The sequence below is a fragment of the Macrobrachium rosenbergii genome, chromosome 59 (assembly GCF_040412425.1).
Source record: "Macrobrachium rosenbergii isolate ZJJX-2024 chromosome 59, ASM4041242v1, whole genome shotgun sequence".
NCBI classification, from domain to species: domain Eukaryota; kingdom Metazoa; phylum Arthropoda; class Malacostraca; order Decapoda; family Palaemonidae; genus Macrobrachium; species Macrobrachium rosenbergii.
In genome coordinates this window covers 30,872,127-30,892,475 of record NC_089799.1, presented here as the reverse complement: position 1 = coordinate 30,892,475, position 20,349 = coordinate 30,872,127, and the positions used below count along the sequence as shown (strand labels likewise).

Below are 20,349 nucleotides of genomic sequence, written 5' to 3'. Positions count from 1 at the left end.
GAGTTTTGGTCATAGGGCTCACTTCCTAAAGTACCAGGCGGCTGAACTGCTATTACAAGGGTGCACCTTGCCATCCTCCTGACGGTGAAAGGGGGAAGAAGGATGGTGAGGGCCTCTTTATATCAGAGGTGGCAATGGTTGTTGTTGCCATCTAGAATTTTTGCACTCCTTATGATCTGCTGGTGTTGGGAGCCACTGCCGTATTTCCTCATGTAGTGTGGGGGACCTCCTTATATCAGATATCAGAGGCAGCCATGGTCATTGTCGCTGTTTGGAATCTTTGCGCTCCTCACAATCTGCTGGTGTTGGGGGGCACTGCTGTGTTTCCTCTGGTGGTGTTGGTTATGTGTAGGTGAACGGATATCCTCTTGGAGAGTTGAGTCGTAGTCATACCGAGGTATGAATGGCAGCCTCCACTCTCAGGGCACAATATTTGGTGCATCCATTCTCACAGCATGACATTTGGTTTACCAAATATTGTGCGCTGAGAATGGATACTGCTATTTGTACATCAGTATGACTATGACTCAACTCTATGAGAGGATCGCCGTTCACCTACATATAACACCACATAAGGAAACACAGCAGTGGCCCCCAACACCAGCAGATCGTAAGGAGCGCAAAAATCCCAAACAGTGACAATGACCATCGCATCCTCTGATATAAGGAGGCCCTCGCCATCCTCCGACAGAAACCGTCGTTAAACGTAACCCAGGAGACTCTGCTTCTCCCTTCCACCGTCTGGTTAAACTAAGATATACTCAACTTAACTGTCAGGAAGGCATCTCATCTGAGTCACCACCAACAAAGTCTCGGAGAGGGGAAAATAAAAACTCTTCTAGGAACTGATGGGTTCTGAGTTTTTGCCAAAAAACCAGGAGCATATGAAAAAGAAAAGACACCCATCCCTACAGGTGCCACACTAGATGGGATAACCAAGTAATTCCCCAATATGCTTCGTCAACACTAAAGACAGCAGAAACACAATCAAGTGAAGTCTCATTCCAATGCTTCCCACAAGGGCTCATAAGGCCCTTAGGTTATGCTACAGAGGACAAGAGTCACACCCACTCAGAAGGACAAACTTCCTGAGGAAGACAAGACTGATGTAGAAAGGTCAAGATCCTACAGTCTAAAGACCTGGCTAGACCTGGCAAAAGAAAATAAAGAAGTTTGTGATCTACTGAACAGAAGCTCTCAACAGAGAGACCCCACCCCTACAATATGCTGAAAAGTTCCTCTTAAATGCAAGGGATGGTCCAACACCCAACTTGGTGAACTATACCCTAAAACATTACAGCCATCCTCTTCACCAAACAAGTCGTACGCCCATTTAACTGCATCAAGAAGACAGAAAGGATGTTCATGGACATCTTGTGCCTGTCAGTACTGATGAAGATATGCCAACATTGTGGCCTAAAAGGCTGTATCTGTCTCATGTACCATCACACACTTAGCACTGGCCACAAAAGCATCTTGTCTGGATCACCACTAACAAAGTCCTAAGGGGACGAAACCAAGAAACTCTCGAATATCTCATCAGGTACTGATGGGTTCAGAGATTTTGCCACAGACTCAGTAATGAATGAGAAAGTGAGTGATTCCCAACCCTCCAAGAGTTGGATGAGATAAAAAAGGCCAATAACTAATAAACTTGCTTCGCCAAGGCTAAGGCAAACAAAAAGACATTCTTGAGTGTGAAATCTCAGTCTGAGGCCTCTCCCAAAAACTCATACTATGCCTGAGTCATGTTGCAGAAGATAAGAAACATGTTTTACACCAGAGATCAAAGCTCATGTGGTGCATACGATTGTTTGGAGTTCCTCAAGAGCATGGACAACTTTACGGACAAAGGTAAATAAATGACCTTCAGTTGGAAAATCTGGCTTACAGATGTGGTAGCCTTGTAATGCTGGGTCTGAGAGAAGCTTCTCTTGACAAACGTAGACATTGTCCTCAATTTGCTGAATAGTTATTCTGACCTGAGAGAGATCGCTTCTAAGACACAAATCACAGAAAATGGTCAACTCCCCTGGTACACATTAGTAAAGGACCTAAAGAGGTACTCAGATATCTGCATAATCCTGCAAGAGAAGCCTTTCTCTTGTAGGAATTGCTTGATAACCTATAACTGTATAGGTTGAGGGTCTGCAGTGACTGGTGATACCTCTGAATGCTTGGCTGACAGAGGAGAATTGGCCACCAGGAAATCTCTGCGTGCCTCCACTAAGGCAGCCACTGATCAGGATACCACTTGGCATGGGGCCACTGAGAAGTTTATCATGGTCATTCTGTAATCACTCAACAAATCACACTGAACAGAGGAAAGGTGTGGATATCCAAATTTTCCTTGGGGTACTACATGGCATCCTCCGTGGCCACCCAAGGGTCTGGCACAGGAGAGCAGAGCACCAGGAGTTCCCAATTTTGATGTGACATGACCAGATCAATCACCAGTATTCTCTAACCTGAAAATCCTTTCTACTACAAGAGCATGAAAGGACTACTCTGTTCCTACTACTTGTCCCTGGAAACTAACCTTGTCTGCAGAGATAGGCACCTGTTAAGTCTGCTGGATGAGGGAACCTTCTGATGCAAAGATTAGACCACTCACCTGGTCCAAACCATCAAGAGCAAGCTAAGACCAAAGCAATATAAACAACAGTCTTGCTTTGGCACATCCATAGGTGAACTCCAATAAAGGGATCAGGTTTAGATTTGGTGCCAGAAATATCAATTAGTGCACTAACTAAACATTTGATTGATCTGATCATTAAAACAGGAAGTTGTTTTTTCATATGTCAAACATACAAAAGATTAATTTTTTCAGAACCAATATAATTACCGTATATACTCATGTAATGTTCGATATTTTAAGACCTATTTTATGGCCTACAATTTTGGGGTCAAACATTACATGAGGTATAGTTTTGGAAAAGCACAAGATTTTGGGAGTAGGCTACGCTTAGGCTTTGGATTTCCCAGCAACGGGAGTCAACAAAGTAGCATTTGCTTCCACAACAGTTGAGTTGACAAACTATTTTTTTATAATAAAGACAATAAATACAAATCTTTTACTTATTTGAGAATCTTTCATTATTGTTATGTTGTTTCTATATTTATGGCTGTTCTAGGATATAATAAGTGTAGCCTACATTTCAAGATGTAAACAAGTATTAGCCGCCATCTGTATTTCATCAGCTGATTTCTCTTCACTTATGATTCACAAAGAATGGTACATTTTTTCTTTTGGTAAAAAGGATGCGGTAAAATCAGAAACTTATAGTCACGCATTACATTTAATAAAAAAAAAAAGAATAGAAATGTATGATGATTATACTGTTCGCTAGTTACAGTGGTTGCTTGGCAAGCTTTCGGTGGTTATGACAAAACAATTGTAAACAAGAAAGGTCGGAAGTTTTTTCCTTTTGTTTATTATAGTTAATTTTAATTATTTGAAATGAGTATATACAGATTTTTATACATTTTATGGGCATATTCAGAGCTTTCAGCTTCTTAGTTTAATTCAATTTTTAGATGTCAGAATCTAAGACTAGGCTACAGTAGCGACTGTTAACATAGCCTAGGCTACCATAGCACAGGCGTATTGCCAGAATCAAAACTTGAACATTACATGGACTCAAATATTACATGAGTGTATACGGTATAAAGAAAATATTTTAGCTTCTGATATAATAAATTAATTAGGCCAGTAGGTTTCTTTTTCAGTAAATTTTACAAAATCCATTTTAGCCACAGAAATGGAAGAAATATGGCTACAAAACGACAGAATAATAAAAATTTGGAGGTTTTTTGATGAAAATCTCAATAAAAATGCAGTTTACATCATTTTCAATACACCCAAAGCATTGAAAGTAAGGTTTTCTTAGGATTTCTGACGATTTTTGATTTTTCAGCTTACAATGCGGCCTAGGAACGGAACCCCCATTGTAAACAGGGGACTGCCTGCACATAAAGGGAGCTTTACTAAGTTATCTACATTCCATAAACCTGTAATAACTATAATTACCTCTCAGCAATCTTAACAAGTTTTGCTATAGTCCATGCTCTGTACTTGGCAAGCCCAGCATTATATTCTGGAGTACCTTCCTGTCCAAATCTTTTCAAACGTTCTTCAGGTGGGAAACGCACTGCAGCTTTGGAGGGATCTATGTCTAAAAACAACTCATCCTCCATCAACAACTGTGCTATTGGCTGGTGCAAAGCAGCTGTCAGAAATACCTGCAATAATAAATAAAATACCAAAGTCAAACAAACAAGAGCACAGTCAATAAAAACAACTCACTAAAATAACATACTGCATTAAACTTACAACCTTTACCCAGCTTTCCAGAAGCTTTTTCTCACTGTGACCAATTTACTCAATGATTTTCTTAATCATGTAACTGAATCATTTGAACTTCAGAAGTTTGAAGTGGGTCCAAAATTCTTTACTGTTTTGAACAGGCTCACTTGTGTCTCATTTTGTAAGTTAATGGTCCCATCTTCATTGTTTTTCTTTGTTATTTCTTACAGTTTATATTTTACTTCTATATTTTTCCATACTGCACCAATCTCCTCCCTTTGACCCTTAAGCATGTAGAATTTGGCTTTTCCAAAGAGGGTTGTGTTTAGCTAATAATAATAATAATGAGACTGCAGCAATTTACCAAATGTACAGTGAGTTGAAATCAACTAAAAATACTTTTGCATAGGGAGGTGCTACCTGCAGTGATATGCGTACCACACCTTAGGTGATACTGAAAGTTCTTTGCAGTGCACTTCAGTAGCAAACTGCACTACTTTTTCCAACTTTTTTTTCAATTCATTACCTCTACTGTACTCTCCAACTCCTGAGGTATTTGGTTAAATAAACTGTTACAGCATGCAAGTATGTACAATTACGATATTGAATACTGCATCACTTTACAAAATATATCATTCAGATCCTATTTCTTTTTTCATGGTCATATATATGTTGTTGTGCCCCATTTCTTCCTCTTTATTAGGGCATGACACTAAGGTAACATGTCCGGGTAGTGGCGTGTGGTAATTAGTTAAGTAGGAACAAGTGATTCTCTAAAACAATTAACTAAATTCCAGAAAGACTTAAGGTTTGGGAGAAAATGATTAATTGTTCCTGTTTCTGGTTTATTTTGCACTTCTTGCCTTACAGTTTCCACCCTATAGTTTCCTACTGGTTCGAGACTTTGAATACTGATTTGAGAGACTTAACACATTTGATTAAGGAGACTAATGCTCTGAGAGTCAATCACACACTAACAAACTTCCTCTTGCGCTGTCTTTCGGTTCCTTTTCTGCTTCCCCTCACTTTGGAACTGTTCTCCACTCTCTCTTTCCACTCTTACCAACTCCGTCCTTTTCTGTGTGCTTCTCCTTATATCCCCCTATTTTCTACTTGTGTCAACCATGGCGTTATATTCTGGGCAGGTACTGTGTTTCTGAGGCACCTCCTCCGCTTGCTTCATTCTAACTTTTGGAGGTGTGTTTTAAGGAATTCCTGTTGGATGCTGGGTAGTGGCTCCTTGTAGTATGTCTTTAGGTCTCTGGCACTGATGGCATTTGATTGGCAAAATCAACTAGGCCTGACCTGTGGGAGTGGCTTATTTCTTTGGACTCTCCTTTGAAGGCACGGGGGTGAGGGGTGTCTTCCCATGTTCTGCTTCCCAGCTGTCCCATCGAAGGACTCCTCGGTTTCGGTCAAATGCGACTTCTCTTAGTGCCTCGTTAGTCCTTGTGTGTTCTTGAAGTTGTGGTTGGTGACTTGTTGTGACAGGAGGGAAGATTTATGCGAGTTTATGGTCCCTTCTAATGAACAATGGAAATATGATATTTCCACTTTGAAAAAATAGGTTTTCTCTATTTCTCTCTCGATATATATATATATATATATATATATATATATATATATATATATATATATATATATATATATATATATATTAATAATTAATTCATTCCTGTCCAATTGACGTAATATTACGCAACAACCCCTACCCCCTTCTTTTCTGACTGACGTAATTTTACGTAAAATTTACCGACATTTTTAAATGACGTGTGGTAGGTGTAAATTTTTTTATTTTCGGACAGTTGGTGGTTTCCATAGGCTAAAGCATACCTTGGACCGTGTAACTCCAGGCATCGATCGCCAGGCAAGCAGTCCCTATACTGCGCATGCGCAATTCCTGGCATAGTAAATTTCTCACAATGAAATCAGCTGATCCTACCCGTTTCTCTCTTGTATCTTACATTTTGTTTATAAAATGTAGGATTACATTATTGAAACACTCTGTTTGGTATCCTCTATTTTCTATAAACTTTTTAGTTCCTCTACTGTGCATGCGCAAATCCATGGCGTAGTAAAATTCTCACAATGACATCAGCTGATCGCACCCACGCAGGCCTGGCAGGCCACACTTCTGTCAGAGACCATGCGTACGAGGTTGGGTAAACACGTGTGGCTGTTTACATAAAGCGACGTCAATCGAGAACAGTTTCCAACATGCTTTCGCAAAGTTTTTACGGTAAAACTAGCGGAAATTGTTAGTGCATCACATAAGAGACGTCTGGATTTTTAGGCAGGGCTCTGAATCTCATTTTTCATTATCATATATATCGATATTTAGAGAATTTTGTTGGCTTTCTCATAAAAATAATTCATTCACCTAACTGTTATAGCTTTTGAGCTACGAACGATAATGTTGACAACGGTAACATTTTTTTTTCGTTTCGAACAGCTTATAACGTCAAAATGAAACTGTTGCTTTACCAAAGCCATTTTTCTTGACTCTCACTTTATTCCTCAACCTTTCCTCTATATTTTTGTATATTTACAAAGTAATTTCTAAGAAAAAATCCGAGGTAGGGCTCTTCAAAAAAAATGTCTAGCGATAATTTTCACCGTATGCCTGGCAGCGCGCTCTGTTTCTTACCCACTTTTCTATCAATTTTTCACCAACTGGACTTATTCGTTTTTCATTGTTTTATATGTCGATCTTTAGAGAATTTTCTTGGCTTTCTCATAATAAATAATTCATTCGCCTAACTGTTATAGTTTTTGAGCTACGAACAATAATGTTGACAACGGTAATTTTTTTTTTCGTTTCGATCAATTTATAACGTCAAAATGAAACTGTTGCTGTTACCAAAGCCATTTTTCTTGACTTTCCCTTTATTCTTCAACTTTTCCTCTACTTTTTCGTATATTTACAAAGTAATTTCTATGAAAAATAACCGAGATAGGGCTCTTCAAAAAAAATTTGTTCTAGCGATAATTCTCACCATAGGCCGGGCAGAGCGCTCTGTTTCTCACCATCTTTTCTATCAATTTTTTCACCAACTGGACTTATTCGTTTTCCATTGTTTTATATGTCAATATTTAGGAATTTTATTGGCTTTCTCATAAAAATAATTCATTCGTCTGACTTTCATAGTTTTGGGTTCTGAACGAAAATATAAAAATAAGTAAAGAATTTTTTTTTTTCGTTAAATAACTCACATTTTTTCGTATTTAGAGGGCTGGGACTCTTATTCTGACTATTCCACCATAAAATATAAACATTTAGAAAAAAAGGACAGCAAAATGAACGTTGTTGGCATAAAATTTCTATTTTTGCTGAATTTTCGAACTAATTATTTTTTCGCACTGTCGAGCGCTCCCAGACACATCGGGGCTCATGTACCCTCAGTGATGTGATAACTATACAGATATGAAAGGGTTAATTAGTTTGAGAAAATTTTTCATATTATGTAAAGAAGACCCAATTAAAGCAAGTAAAAAATAAAACTGCAAGAAAATTCCTTGTCTTGTGCAGGTTTTTAAGTATTTTGTCCCAATCATTAAGAAATATTTCATTATGCTGAGATATGAACAGTCCTACCAACCATGTTAACAAGAGTATCAAGTGTATAAAGAGCTTTCTGTTAAAAGACTGTTGTTATTTTACACAAATAAAACATATAAGTTGGTAGTATTTGGCATATCTAATATTATCAGATTATCATGTTTAAAGATCTTTCAGTTAAAAAGAAGAGTGTTATTTCAAGTTAGCATACAAGATATACAGCTGTTTACCACACCAACCCATGAATACTGAAAATCCGCGAATACCAAAACCCCTCTAAAAATCACTTATAACTGCCTGTTTTAATATTTCAAACACCAAATGTATACCTAAACTATCATCCTACACCAAATATACCTTAAACTATCAAAAACTCTTTGCAGTAACATGATTTCAAAGTTACCTTACAACATTACCCTTAAAAATATATGGCTTACACCTGTGTGAAAACTATTCAAGTTACCCCTATATCCAGGAACACTCATTTTCACGCATACAGTATTGAACCAGTCCCATTTTCTTTTTACATTACATTATATAGTCCGCTTTCCTGAAGGGTGGTGAAATGCATTCCCGTATGAGGTTTAGTTGGCACGCCTGCGACACTGAATGTTGAGTAGACCAGTTTGGATGCACGACAACTTCTAAACTTTACATGTGCCAATTTTCTTTTTAATACCATCAAAAATGTTAAATTGAAATAGAAATATTTTTGCAAGTATGAAGGAGAATTCAGATATACCAGCGAAGGAAACTGAGAAGGTTTAATGGGAGTCACATAGGCCTAGAATGAATGGCAACTGGTAACGTCGTGTGAACTGAGTTATCAGTGCTTTTGGGGTTACACTATCAGGATATGAATAGCAATCATGAACTGAAACTGGCTAGAAAAACCACCTTTACTGAAAATATGGGATAAACATAATTTACTGTTCTTTTCTGCTATAAGAAATTTTTTAAAAGTTATGTTTCAACCTCTTCCTCACTATCAATATTATCTACCACTCATTACGGATGTTACTAATATGGAAAAGCATTAGCGAATCTTTGTTTTTCTGTTTTATCTCATTATGGAGAGTATAAACATTTTTCTCTCAAGGGGTGAATAATTCAGTCCTCAACTATACAGTTTCCGAATTAGGTCAAATGGACAATTCGAGGAGGCCATTCACCACTGAAATGATCAGTTATATATTATCATTATTATTACTATCATTATTATTGTTATTATTACTATTGTTATTATTATTATTATTATTATTATTATCATAGTTCTACTAATGACATTATAAAAAATTTAATATGCTATATATATACAAGTTTTATTAATAACTGAAATCAGTGAACTATTACTAATTCTCTCATGAGGCCTATATGAATATGCAAGCTTTTAATTTTATAGTGCAAAAATTTTCTACCAAAAGTCCACTGTGACTTTTGAAAGAAAATTCAAAATTATATAAACTCCAGTGATTATTGGTTCTTAATGTAATGGGGAACCCACCTGACCTAAAAGTTTAATACGCCACACACACATTACATTTGATTAAATAGATAATCCCTGTTTTCTTACATATGATATACAGTACAGTACTACACTATTACAATCCTTACATATAGATATACAGTACTGCAGTATTACGATCACTAACATATCCAGTATTGAAGATAGTTCAGGATGTTTTACATCTATGGTATTGTCATGACACATTTCCATGATGTTAACTGGTTTATTTTAGGTTGTAAGGTGAAGGTAAAGAAGACTATAGATGCAGAAGTATATGGTACTGAAAATAAGTGCATATGAGTAAAGAGAATGCAATAATAATTAGGACTAAGAACAGAATTAATGCAGACCTAATAAAATTAATTGGAAATACAGTACTATTGTTAATAAAAGATTACTTAGAACTAACAAGCATATATACACTGGCAAATCAACATTAGTAACCAATGCTCAGTAAATAACTATTGTACTGTATTAAAGGAGTCAGAGGCATAAAAAAGAACATAAAACATAAAGGAATTAGAGTAAATAAAAATATATGAAGTAATATTACAGTAGATCAGTAAAACAAGAAAGGAAAGTAATGCTATAGAGTATCAAGAAACATAAACTACATAAGGCAAAAAACAGGTTTTGACAAAAGAAAAACATATTTTTGGTAGTCATTGTTGAGTCCTCAAGGAGTTAACCTCCATGGTATGCCAGCACTCCATGGTGACTAGACTAATATCAAGGAAATATCTTTTAGCCTGGTCTTGTAGCCGGGTATTGTGTCGTAATAAAAACACTATGACACATGATAGAGTATAATGGACTTGAAGATAAGAGGGCATTTTCCCTTATCTTTAGCAAAGCTGAACCCAGTTTTCCAATGTCAAAACCTGTAAGAAGTGACTACTGTGCATGCACGTCTGCCATCTTGTTTTCAACTGGGCAGGCAAAAGACAAGACTCCATTATTCTCTGCTGGTCAACGTAGGATGATCCCTTGCCCAAATCTCATGCCTTTTTGTCAAGGAAGTGGCAGGGTTTTGAGGACTTAACAGCGACTACCAAAAAAAGTTTTTCCTACGTCAAAACCTGTTTTTTGATAGCGTAGTTGCTTGTTTTGTCCTTAAGGAGCTTTACAAAAGAAATTGACAAGTGACAAAAAGCTTAAGCTCTCAAAATTTTAATCACAAAACCCCGCCCAAAAAAAAAAACATTTCTGGTCCGAGGTCAAGCCACAAGTTTCAAGCCCAATTCTTTATTCTAAAAAACCTTTAGGGGTTTTGATAACTAGAAACAAGAAACTAAAGTTCTGTAGTGACTTATCTAAGTACGCTGGGTGTGGTTGCAGTCTTGTCGCACCTTCCTCAGCAATAGTCAGCATACTCACCCATTAGGAAGACCCCTGGATTTCTGCTGTAGAGCCTATGGGGTCAGGACTAGCCATAGCCATACCACCTACTGATACGCAGTGTAGACGAATTTGTTTGAGCTCATGGCAGTAATGTTTTAAAAATACTGTCTCTGACGCCCACCCCATACTTCCGGAGACTTCTCCGAAAGAGGCATTTCTAAAGAAGGCCAATGACATACTTACTTTCCTAATATCATCTGACCTAGGAAAGGAGTGTAGGTTTGCCTTTTTAAAGAGGGACACTAAAATTATTCTTAGCCCTTTTAGAGAGAGTGGTTTATTCATACTAGGGTGTAAGAAAATCGGACCTTCTGGGATATTTGCCGTAACCTCTAGGTAAACCTTAAGTGCTTGAACTGGGCATAATGCTTTGTCTGCTAAATTGAGTTTTCTTATAAGAATAGATTTCCTTCTTAAAGGATCCTCATTCTTGGCCAGGAATGATGAGCCAGGGGACAATAATAATTGATTATCAGCAGTCTGTGTGATGTATCGTCCCCGTCTAAGAGAGCCCAGTTCACTAATGTGGGATCCTGATGCCAATGCAATCAGGAAGTTCGCCTTTTGTAGCATGTGAGTTGCGGTTGTATTGGGTCCGCTGAGTTGTGGGGTAGATAGAAGTCTAAGTACCTTGTTCAGGGACCAAGTAATTGGAAGTCTTTCGGAAGCAGTTCTTTGTAGAGCAAAAGACAACAGAGGAAGTAACAACTTCTATGCTGGAGTCAATCTCAAATCCATAAAACAAGGGTTCCGTTAATGCTGCCTTGTATGCCATGACTGTTGTAACTGCAAGTTGTTTGTCTTCAAAAGGGTATACAATTGTCCCTTGTCTGTCACGGGGGTTAGGTTCTAGAACCCACCGCGATAAGCGAAAATCCGCAAAGTAGCGACTTTATATTTATTTTATTATTTACTCTATACGTACATATTTTAAGGCTTTATAAACCCTCCCACACTCTTATAAACCATTCCCACACTGTTATTAACCTCTCTGACACTGTTATAAACACTTCCTATGAAATTAAACACTTTCTATACTCTTCAACCTATGTAATAGTTCATGGAACAGAGCATCAACAGTAATAAAAATTCTCTTGTATATGTACAGTACATGTTACAATGATTTACTAATTTTTAAGTACTAATATCAATGTACACACATTAATATGTTATTTCACTTACAAAATCCATTTAGTACACTGTATTATTATTATGCTCTGTTATCATCTTAATATGCAAAAAAAACCATCGTCCTACATTTGTAATGTTTGCATTCTGAGAATCAGCTGATTGAAGCTGCTCACTACTACCAGAAGAAACAAATTTATTAATGGAATTATTATTTTTAATTTTGTAGGGAGAACTGGTGTTTACTATGCCTAAATGAAGTCTAAGCACAGTAGCTTGGGACGAGACTAAGTCTTGACTTGACAAGCTGGTGGTGAGAGAGCATACAGTAACCCTGAGTTGCTTACATATGAAATTCAGATTTTAAATATTTTTACGGTGCTTAGCGATGAAACGTCAACAGTGATAAAATATTCTCTGGTATTATATGTGTGATAATCATAGAGTCAATTACTAAACTTGTAACGAAGCACGGTTCAGTAAATCAGTGTGAAGTTCAAGAGAAATGTCAAAAGAGAGACTGATTCTTTATTATTCTCGACAGGTGTCTATGAAGCAAAAAGCAGACGGAAAGGTAGCAGGCGACCCTAGACACCCCCGCTGCGTCCATACAGAATTTGTGTTTTCTGACAAGCATAAAAATACGTACAATACTCATTACAGGGCATATAAAAAGTAGATACTGTAAACATATTGGCAGAAAGACTGTTGGCGACGTCGACTAGAAGTCCGTGGTACCCTAGGATGTCCGTATCCAGCAGGGGGAACTTAACATCCGCTATGATGAAAGGCCAGTGGTACTTGCGCCCCAGGATTGAGATACCCCGGGATGTCGTGCCATAAGTGTGGATGGGAGTTCCGTTTGCTGCTATGAGGGCGGGTGTTGAGTCAGGTATTTTTTCCAAACCTTCCCTGGATGGCGGGAAGACCGACTGCATTGCCCCCGTATCCACTGGCAGGCGCCGTTTGGAAATTTTGTCCGTGATGAAAAACCTGCTGGGCAGGGGGAGTTGGATTTCACAGCCACAGCTGTTACTTGTGGCTGCCTTTGTCGTTTTTTGTGAAAGAACAGGGAGGCCTGCAGGTTCTGGCGTTGGTCCCAAACTTTCTATGGTAAAGTACCACGCCGGGTTAGACCATGTCCTGTGCTCTCTGAGTGGCGTTCTCTTCTTATAAACGGCGTTGATGTCTCCATCGTCATCGCCGTCTTCTTCCGACAGGTTGCAAGCTCCCAGGGTGGCGGCTGCGAGGGTGGTGGCGTTTGTCGAGGCCTTGGTGGCCTCATATAGTTTCTGGGCGTCACTGACTAAGGCATCCATGTCTCGGTTCTCTGCATCCCTTATCTGGCACCGAACTTCCTGCAGGAGGCGCCGAAGGAAAATTGCTTTTGTTAGGTCTATCGTCCTTTTCCTTCCATTTTCATCGCGGCCTGGGAGTGTTATCAACCCCCGCAGTTGGTCCCAGGCTTCCCTGGGTGATGCATCTCCGAGGGGCTGGGATAACAGGTCAAATGCGCGCTGCGCTCTCTCAGACACAGACATGGAGTACGAATTCAGTAGTTTGTTTTTCAAGTCCGTGTATGTGACTTTGTCAGGTTGCACATCCAGCCAAGGGGAGATTCTGTTGAATACTTCTTCTGGGAGCGCCATCATGACTATGTCTGATTTGGTAGCATTGCCTGAGATGTGTGCCATGCGAAAGTCTGCGCGCCGGAACCAAGATGCCGTAGTTTGCCGCGAGAACAGGAGAAGTTTGACTGTGTCTGGCTTTGTTGGCGAGAGAGGCGTACAGACGATGCTCGCGGATTTGCATTGAGGTTCTGCTTTGATATCTTTACTTCTCACGCACCAAAACGCGGCAAAATGCACCGTATTGAGTCTGTTAATGGTGCTGATTTGTTCAAGTGGTTGAACGAAGTGCCAAAACGTGCCCTTTTGGGTACGCCGTATTTAGTCCATTAATGGCATGGTTTCCACCAGGGAGGGTGCTATCAGAGGCCTAACCTTTATGCCGTCGTTAGTCCGCTCAAGGCTCTCTGATGGTAGGGTGCGGCCGTCGTTAGTCCATTAATGGCTGGGCCAAAACCGTGCTACCTGTCCCTGACCCGGAGTCACCAGTGTGAGGTTCAAAAGAAATGTCAAAAGAGAGACTGATTCTTTATTATTCTCGACAGGTGTCTATAAAGCAAAAAAGCAGACGGAAAGGTAGCGGGCAACCCGAGGCCCGCCGCTGCGTCCATATAGAATTTGTGTTTTCTGACAAGCATAAAAATACGTACAATATTCGTTACAGGGCATACAAAAGGTAGGTATACATATCGGCGGAAAGGCCATACAATGATGCATAAGATGAGTTACATAAAGAATCTGAAATAATGACAAGTAATATACATGACGTGATTAGTGTACGTATGAAGGGAGAAACACATGAAAGGAGAGGCAATTTGACGTCCTTACACAAGAAGGAAATAATATGGCAACACGTACCTACAGTTAAAACAGTTACAGGTGTCGGGACAATGGTTTTTTTATACATACATTATGATAATAATAGATCAGTATAGTTTATTCTGTAAGTGAAATAAAGTTTTATTGAAATTTTGCTGCTTTTTCATTAACAGATATGCAGAGAGAGAGAGAGAGAGAGAGAGAGAGAGAGAGAGAGAACTGGGGCATTTATACGCATTGGTAAGCTGTTTTGTGATTTTGTGGGATTTTCATTTAGCATTTCATATTTTTTTTTGGCTGTTTACATTGATATTAATATCTGAAAATTAGTATATCATTTTTTTATTATAAAAAAAATGTATTTAGTCATGAAAATCAAAATTTCTGAGTACAGCCCCGTGTCAGCCGGTGAAATTCCATTGTAGCACGAATTTCTAGGTATAAAATGCTAGATATACCAGAGAAAAAGAGCTTTCAGGAAAGCTGGGGTTACTACCCCCAGATCGAGCGCCTTCTTCAAGGAAGACATCGGCATAACGAAGGGTGAGTGAAGGATCGCTACCACGGAGTCTTACTCGAAAGATATCTCCCTGTTAAAACCCCCAGGAGAGAGCGGTGAGCCGTTACAGCTCCCGCCTACAAACGCCCGCCAGCTCGGCGACACCAGCGCCACCTACCTCATTCCATTTTCTAGCACGTGTCTGCTACCACTCATTTTTTGTGTGCTTGGGCCCTTTTTTGGATTTTTTCATCATTAACCATGTCATCGAGCAGCTTTACCATCTCCAAGTTAAGTACCATCTTATTGTGGGTTTTTGTTCCATACATTGGCTGTAATTGTCTCGTTTTTTCACAATTATGAGAACTTATTATGACGCCACGGCGTCCTCCGCCAGCCATGTCGACCACGAGGCAACCCCATCAGTCCTTTTCTGTTGGGGTTGTCTCCTTGTCGTTATATGTTATTCATTGCCCCATGGTTCTCCTCCTGGTGGTTTCCTGCGGTGGCCCCCCTTTTTTTTTGAGTTTTACATAATTGTTGGCCTGACTGGCCTATTTTTTAGGTGATGCCCGTCCAGGTCCCCCAGGGCTGGGTTCCTTGTTATTACTTAGTCACCATTAGGCTATTTATATTATTTTTTCTTGTGCGATGGTGCTCTATTTTGTTTTTATTCATTGTTTACCTCCTCGGTGGTAGCGGCAGCCTCAGATCTAACCGCTTCCCCGGGTAGGCTACGCACCTATTTGAGCACATTTTTATTTATTCTATGTTTGTGTGTGATGGTTTATTTCAGTGGGATCTTCCCTTGCCTATTATAGGCTAGTATTGCTTCCTTCCTCTTGCCCTGGCGTAGAGGATCCTTCAGGTTGAGGGAGTTTTGATTGCTGTTTCCTCCGGTCGTTTTTGGTGTGGCAGAGTGAGCCCCTTAGTTCTCTTCCTTCCTTTGGAGGAATAGAGTTCTTTGGGTGTGTCTCCTCTAGGCTAGTCGCCTTCTTGCCCCCTCTTCTCGGTCCCGGTTGGCTCTCGGCACAAAATTTCTCTCCCTGTTTGCCTTCCTCCTCCCTTCCGCACTCCTTCCGTTAACCTAGGCTACAATTGGTTGGTTTTTATTAGGCTTCGCCTAGTCAGGAGTCGGGCATTGAGGTTTGGTCGCATCCCTCCCCTAGTAGTAGGCCACCCTCCTAAGTTTCATTATGCTTGGGCGGTGTGTGTGTGCAGTTGAGCGGGTGAATCATTTCCCCTGTCTCCTGTTTTCATTCTCGTAGCCTACCACTCTCCCCCACCCCACCACCCCCCCTTCCCCCTCCCCAGCTTTGCTCTACTCGTGCGGGTGACGCTAGATGGCGTTTTCTCAGAGTTGAGGACTCCCCCACCTGGTAGAGGGATTCGCTCCCTCCCATATAGTCCCTAGCATCGCTGTGTTGGTGTTGGTGGTTTGTTTACTGACTGCTCGAGCAGTTGAACACTCTCTCCCACACTTCTTTTCTCCCGTCGGGTTTCTTGGTTGGGTTGTTTATACTTGCTCCGGCTTATGTTATATATCATACGAGCATCTTGCCCACCTTGTTTCACTGCGGGAAGTCCGAGAGGAGGGGAATATATAAGGGGGGCAGATCCCTCCGGTCTCCGGAGTGGTTTGCTCCTTTTTACCATCACTTGTTTATTTTTATTGTTTTATATATACATATTTAGATAAGTGTAATTTATCTAACGGAGTAGACTTCTCCTCCACCCCCTTTTTATATTATATCGTGAGTCGGTTCTGCGCCGGGGTTCCGCCGTTGATTTTACTGGCAACCCTTGCGGTGAGTTCCTGTTGTCTCATACCTTTCATTCCGCCGGAGTATTCCGGGGTCTGGAAGTATTTACCTTCCACTCTGTGTAATTTGGAGCTTATTGGCCTAGTTTTTAACGAGGGATTTCTCCTCCACCGGAGCATTCGGTTGCAGTTGAAATTTCGGCTTTGCCAGCTTTAGATTGCTTAGAGTGGTAGGTTCATGTACTTTTACACTTACAGACTGTTCGCTGTGAGGAGCCGGGGTGCACCGCTTCTTTGCAACAACCGTATGGACACGTAGTGTGCCGGACCCACGCTGGTTGTGCGGTCCGGCTCGACGACCTGGTAGTCTGGCACCCCGATGGCTGTGAGGTTTGCTTTGCTCTCTGTGTGCGGCGTCCAGGACGAGTCGGTAAGTGACAGTTTTCTTCCTTATTACGTTCCTCATATCGAATACTGTTTACGTGGTTCTCGAACTATTCTTTCGTTCTGCTAATTGTCGGTTTTCTTACAGGCGGACGAGTCCTCCAAGAAGTCTGCCTTGGAATCCCTCCGCGCCTGGGTGGCTGGGTTTGGAAGAACGTTCCGTCGGGAAGCCCTATGTCCTCGACACCAAGTTGAGGGACCTGCTCTACCCGGCGCCACGGGTGGCGCCGCAGTGCCAGAAGATCTTGCCACCCCCATCATCCAGCAGATCCGGGATGCGACCCAGCCACCCCAAGCGGACATCCTTTACGCTGAGGTTTCGGAGGACGTCGCTGCTTTAGACTTGGACCTGGAACCGATGAATACAGAACAGGACCAGGTGGTAAGTGGTGAGGTAAGTGAGGTTGTTGGGCGGGCCCCCTTTTTGACTCCCCAGCTTCTTCTGTGTCCTCTTTTTCAGGTTTTGTAAAGTCTTCCTCCTTGGGTGATAGAGCTCCATCAGCTATCCCCAAGTTGAAGTTGAAGACTTCATGGAAGGCGAAGGGCTATAAGTCCTCGTCTTCCAGGAAAGCCTGCCTTTCCCCGTCGAAGGCTAAGGTCTCAGCACCTGTAGCCTCCAGGAGCAAGTCTGGTTCCTCCGGCAAAGGCGCGAGTAAGAGGGCATCAAAACCAAGCCCTCCTTGCCAGCCTGCCTTTGATGCGAGGCTTTGCGTGAACCAGCTTTTCAACGGTTCTCGGAGGAGGTCGAGTCCAAGTTTACCAAGATTTCAGAAAAGTTGACCAGCCATGACAACATACTGGCGGGAATGGCTGCCAGGCGGAGCCGAACCCCAGTATGTCATCCCTGACACGGCAGATCTCCCTCCCTTTGACGTCGGTAACCCTTGGCGTTTTCGCCCTCCGGGCTATTCAGCATGATGGCAACTTAACGGTGGAAGGTCTTGGCACGAGGCGGTTGGAAGAACTGGAGTTCTTTCCCCCCGATCTCTTGCCCCCTACCCAGGCCGTTAGGCTGACGGAGGAAGCATGGGTGCGTTCAGACAAGGTCCCTAGGAGACTGTGATCGTCCCTAGGGACCAGGCTCAGTCGGCTCTCCTGCGCACTCTGGACGGAGTGGCAGGCTGATAAATCTGAAGTTGACGCCTTTCAAGGGCAGTTTTACCATGTTCGCCCTGGGTGACAACTTGCCCACCCCCTGTTTAAACAAAGTCGCTCTAGCTACGGCCCGAGCGTGCTTTGAGGGCAGTCCCTTACCACAGCTGAGGGAAACAGACTCCACATCCCTGGTATTCCCAGGGGGTGACGAGTTCTGGACTGATGCACCGTCCACTTTCACTGTTGGAAAGCTGGACGCCTTTTGTGCTTCCTCCCAGTTTAGCGAGCAGCTCCCCAAACTGCCGGAAGCCTTGCTAAACGCAGAGTTTGACGCCCGGACTAAGCTAGCCCGGTCCTTGAACTCCGTCTGCCTCACGGAAGCCACTGCCATCTCCTGCGCAGACGAGCCATTCTTTCAGGTTTTGGCTAAATCCCTGCTGGCGGGATTTCAGTCTGACCTATTTGACTTCATCATGGCCAGGCTCGAATGCAGGAAGTTTATTTTTGCTGATGCCACCATCCGTCACGAGCCTAACAAGCTCGTGAAAGAGCTCGATCTGGGGCCTAACCTCTTCCCGGAAGAAGGAGGTTACGAGTGTCCTATAGTGAGGCTACAAGGGCCAACCAGAGTCTGCGCTCTCGCTGGGGCATTTCTGCCTACAAGCGTAAGACCACAGAATCTGGCGGCCCCCAGGCGAGAGGAGGCAAGCGATTCAGGAGGCATAAGAGACCCCATCATCAGGCGGTAGTCCAAGCCGTCCCCGGTCTCGGCAGTGGCACAGCCCTCCACCTCAAAGGCCCATCCCCAACAATATGTGCTGGTTCAACCAGCTCATTCCCCCCGCGCCCTCGTATGTTGCTTCGCCAGCATACAACCCCTACCTATGAGGGCCGTGGATTCTTTTCACGGCCTTAATAGGGTTGCAAGGGGGGGAAGAGGCAGGGCCCCTTATAGAGGAAAATCAAACACCACCCCAAGAGGTAAGCCTGGACATGGTAGGGGAACAAACCCGCTCCCTCCCACTGAGAACACACAGGTAGGTGGTCGCCTGTATTGGTTCAGGGACCAATGGACCTTCAGCCCTTGGGCACACAGCATTGTGTCCAAGGGTCTAGGATGGAGCTGGATCAAGGACCCTCCTCCTCTGACCAGGTTTTACCAGCCACCCTCATCAATCCTGCAGGATTACGTGGCAGAATAGCTCAACAATCAAGCAATAAAGAAAGTAAGGCACCTAAAGTTTCAAGGCAGGTTATTCACTGTTCCCAAAAAAGACTCCGACCAGCAAAGAGTGATCCTGGATCTGTCGCGTCTAAATCTCTACATAAAATGCGACAAATTTTGCATGCTTACGGTAGCTCAGGCACGGACTCTACTTCCGCGTGGAGCCGTCACCACCTCTATCGATCTTTCAGACGCTTATTATCACGTCCGGTTGCGCGGAACTTCTCTCCGTTCCTCGGTTTCAGACTCGGGAATCAAGCCTACTCCCTCAGGGTCATGCCCTTCGGTCTAAACATTGCGCCCAGGATATTTACCAAGCTGGCGGACACGGTAGTTCAACAACTCCGGTCGAGGGATATCCCTAGCAGCGTACCTAGACGATTGGATAATTTGGGCACCAACAGTTCTAGAATGTCGGAAGGCTCGTCCATGGTCATCAACTTCCTGGAGTCGTTAGGTTTTCAGCTGAACAGAGAAGTCCCGCCTGACTCGGAGTCCCGGTTTCAGTGGCTGGGTCTCCAGTGGGATCTGTCCTCTCACACGTTATCCCTCCCGCCTCCCAAGAGGAAGGAGATAGCATCTCTCACCAGAAAATTTCTGAAAAACCAATCAGCATCCCGCCAGTCCCAAGAAAGAGTCCTTGGGTCTCTTCAATTTGCCTCAGTGACGGACCTGCTCTTAAAAGCAAAATTAAAAGACATAAACAGAGTGTGGCGGAGTCGAGCCAATGTCAAGCTCAGAGACAAGGTCTCCTCTATTCCTCAAATCTTAAAGACGAGACTGCGGCCTTGGGCCACAGTCGGGGGCCTGTCCAAGACAGTTCTGCTTCAATTTCCCCGGCACTAGTTGTTCACACGGACGCTTCCTTAAGCGGCTGGGAGGATATTCACCAAAACAAAAGTACAAGGAACGTGGTCCACTATGTTTCAGCAGTTCCATATAAACACCCTGGAAGCTATGGCGGTTTTTCTAACTC

General features: G+C 42.2%; 1 protein-coding gene across 2 annotated transcripts in view; it reads right to left on the bottom strand.

Moving 5' to 3' along the window:
- Gapvd1 (GTPase activating protein and VPS9 domains 1) overlaps nucleotides 1-20,349 on the bottom strand; it is a 168,871-nt gene that overhangs the window by 85,781 nt on the left and 62,741 nt on the right. For both annotated transcript variants that reach the window (XM_067102135.1, XM_067102136.1), the window contains exon 7: nucleotides 4,031-4,242. In XM_067102135.1, the coding sequence (XP_066958236.1) occupies nucleotides 4,031-4,242 (212 nt within the window). The remainder of the gene's footprint in view (nucleotides 1-4,030; nucleotides 4,243-20,349) is intronic.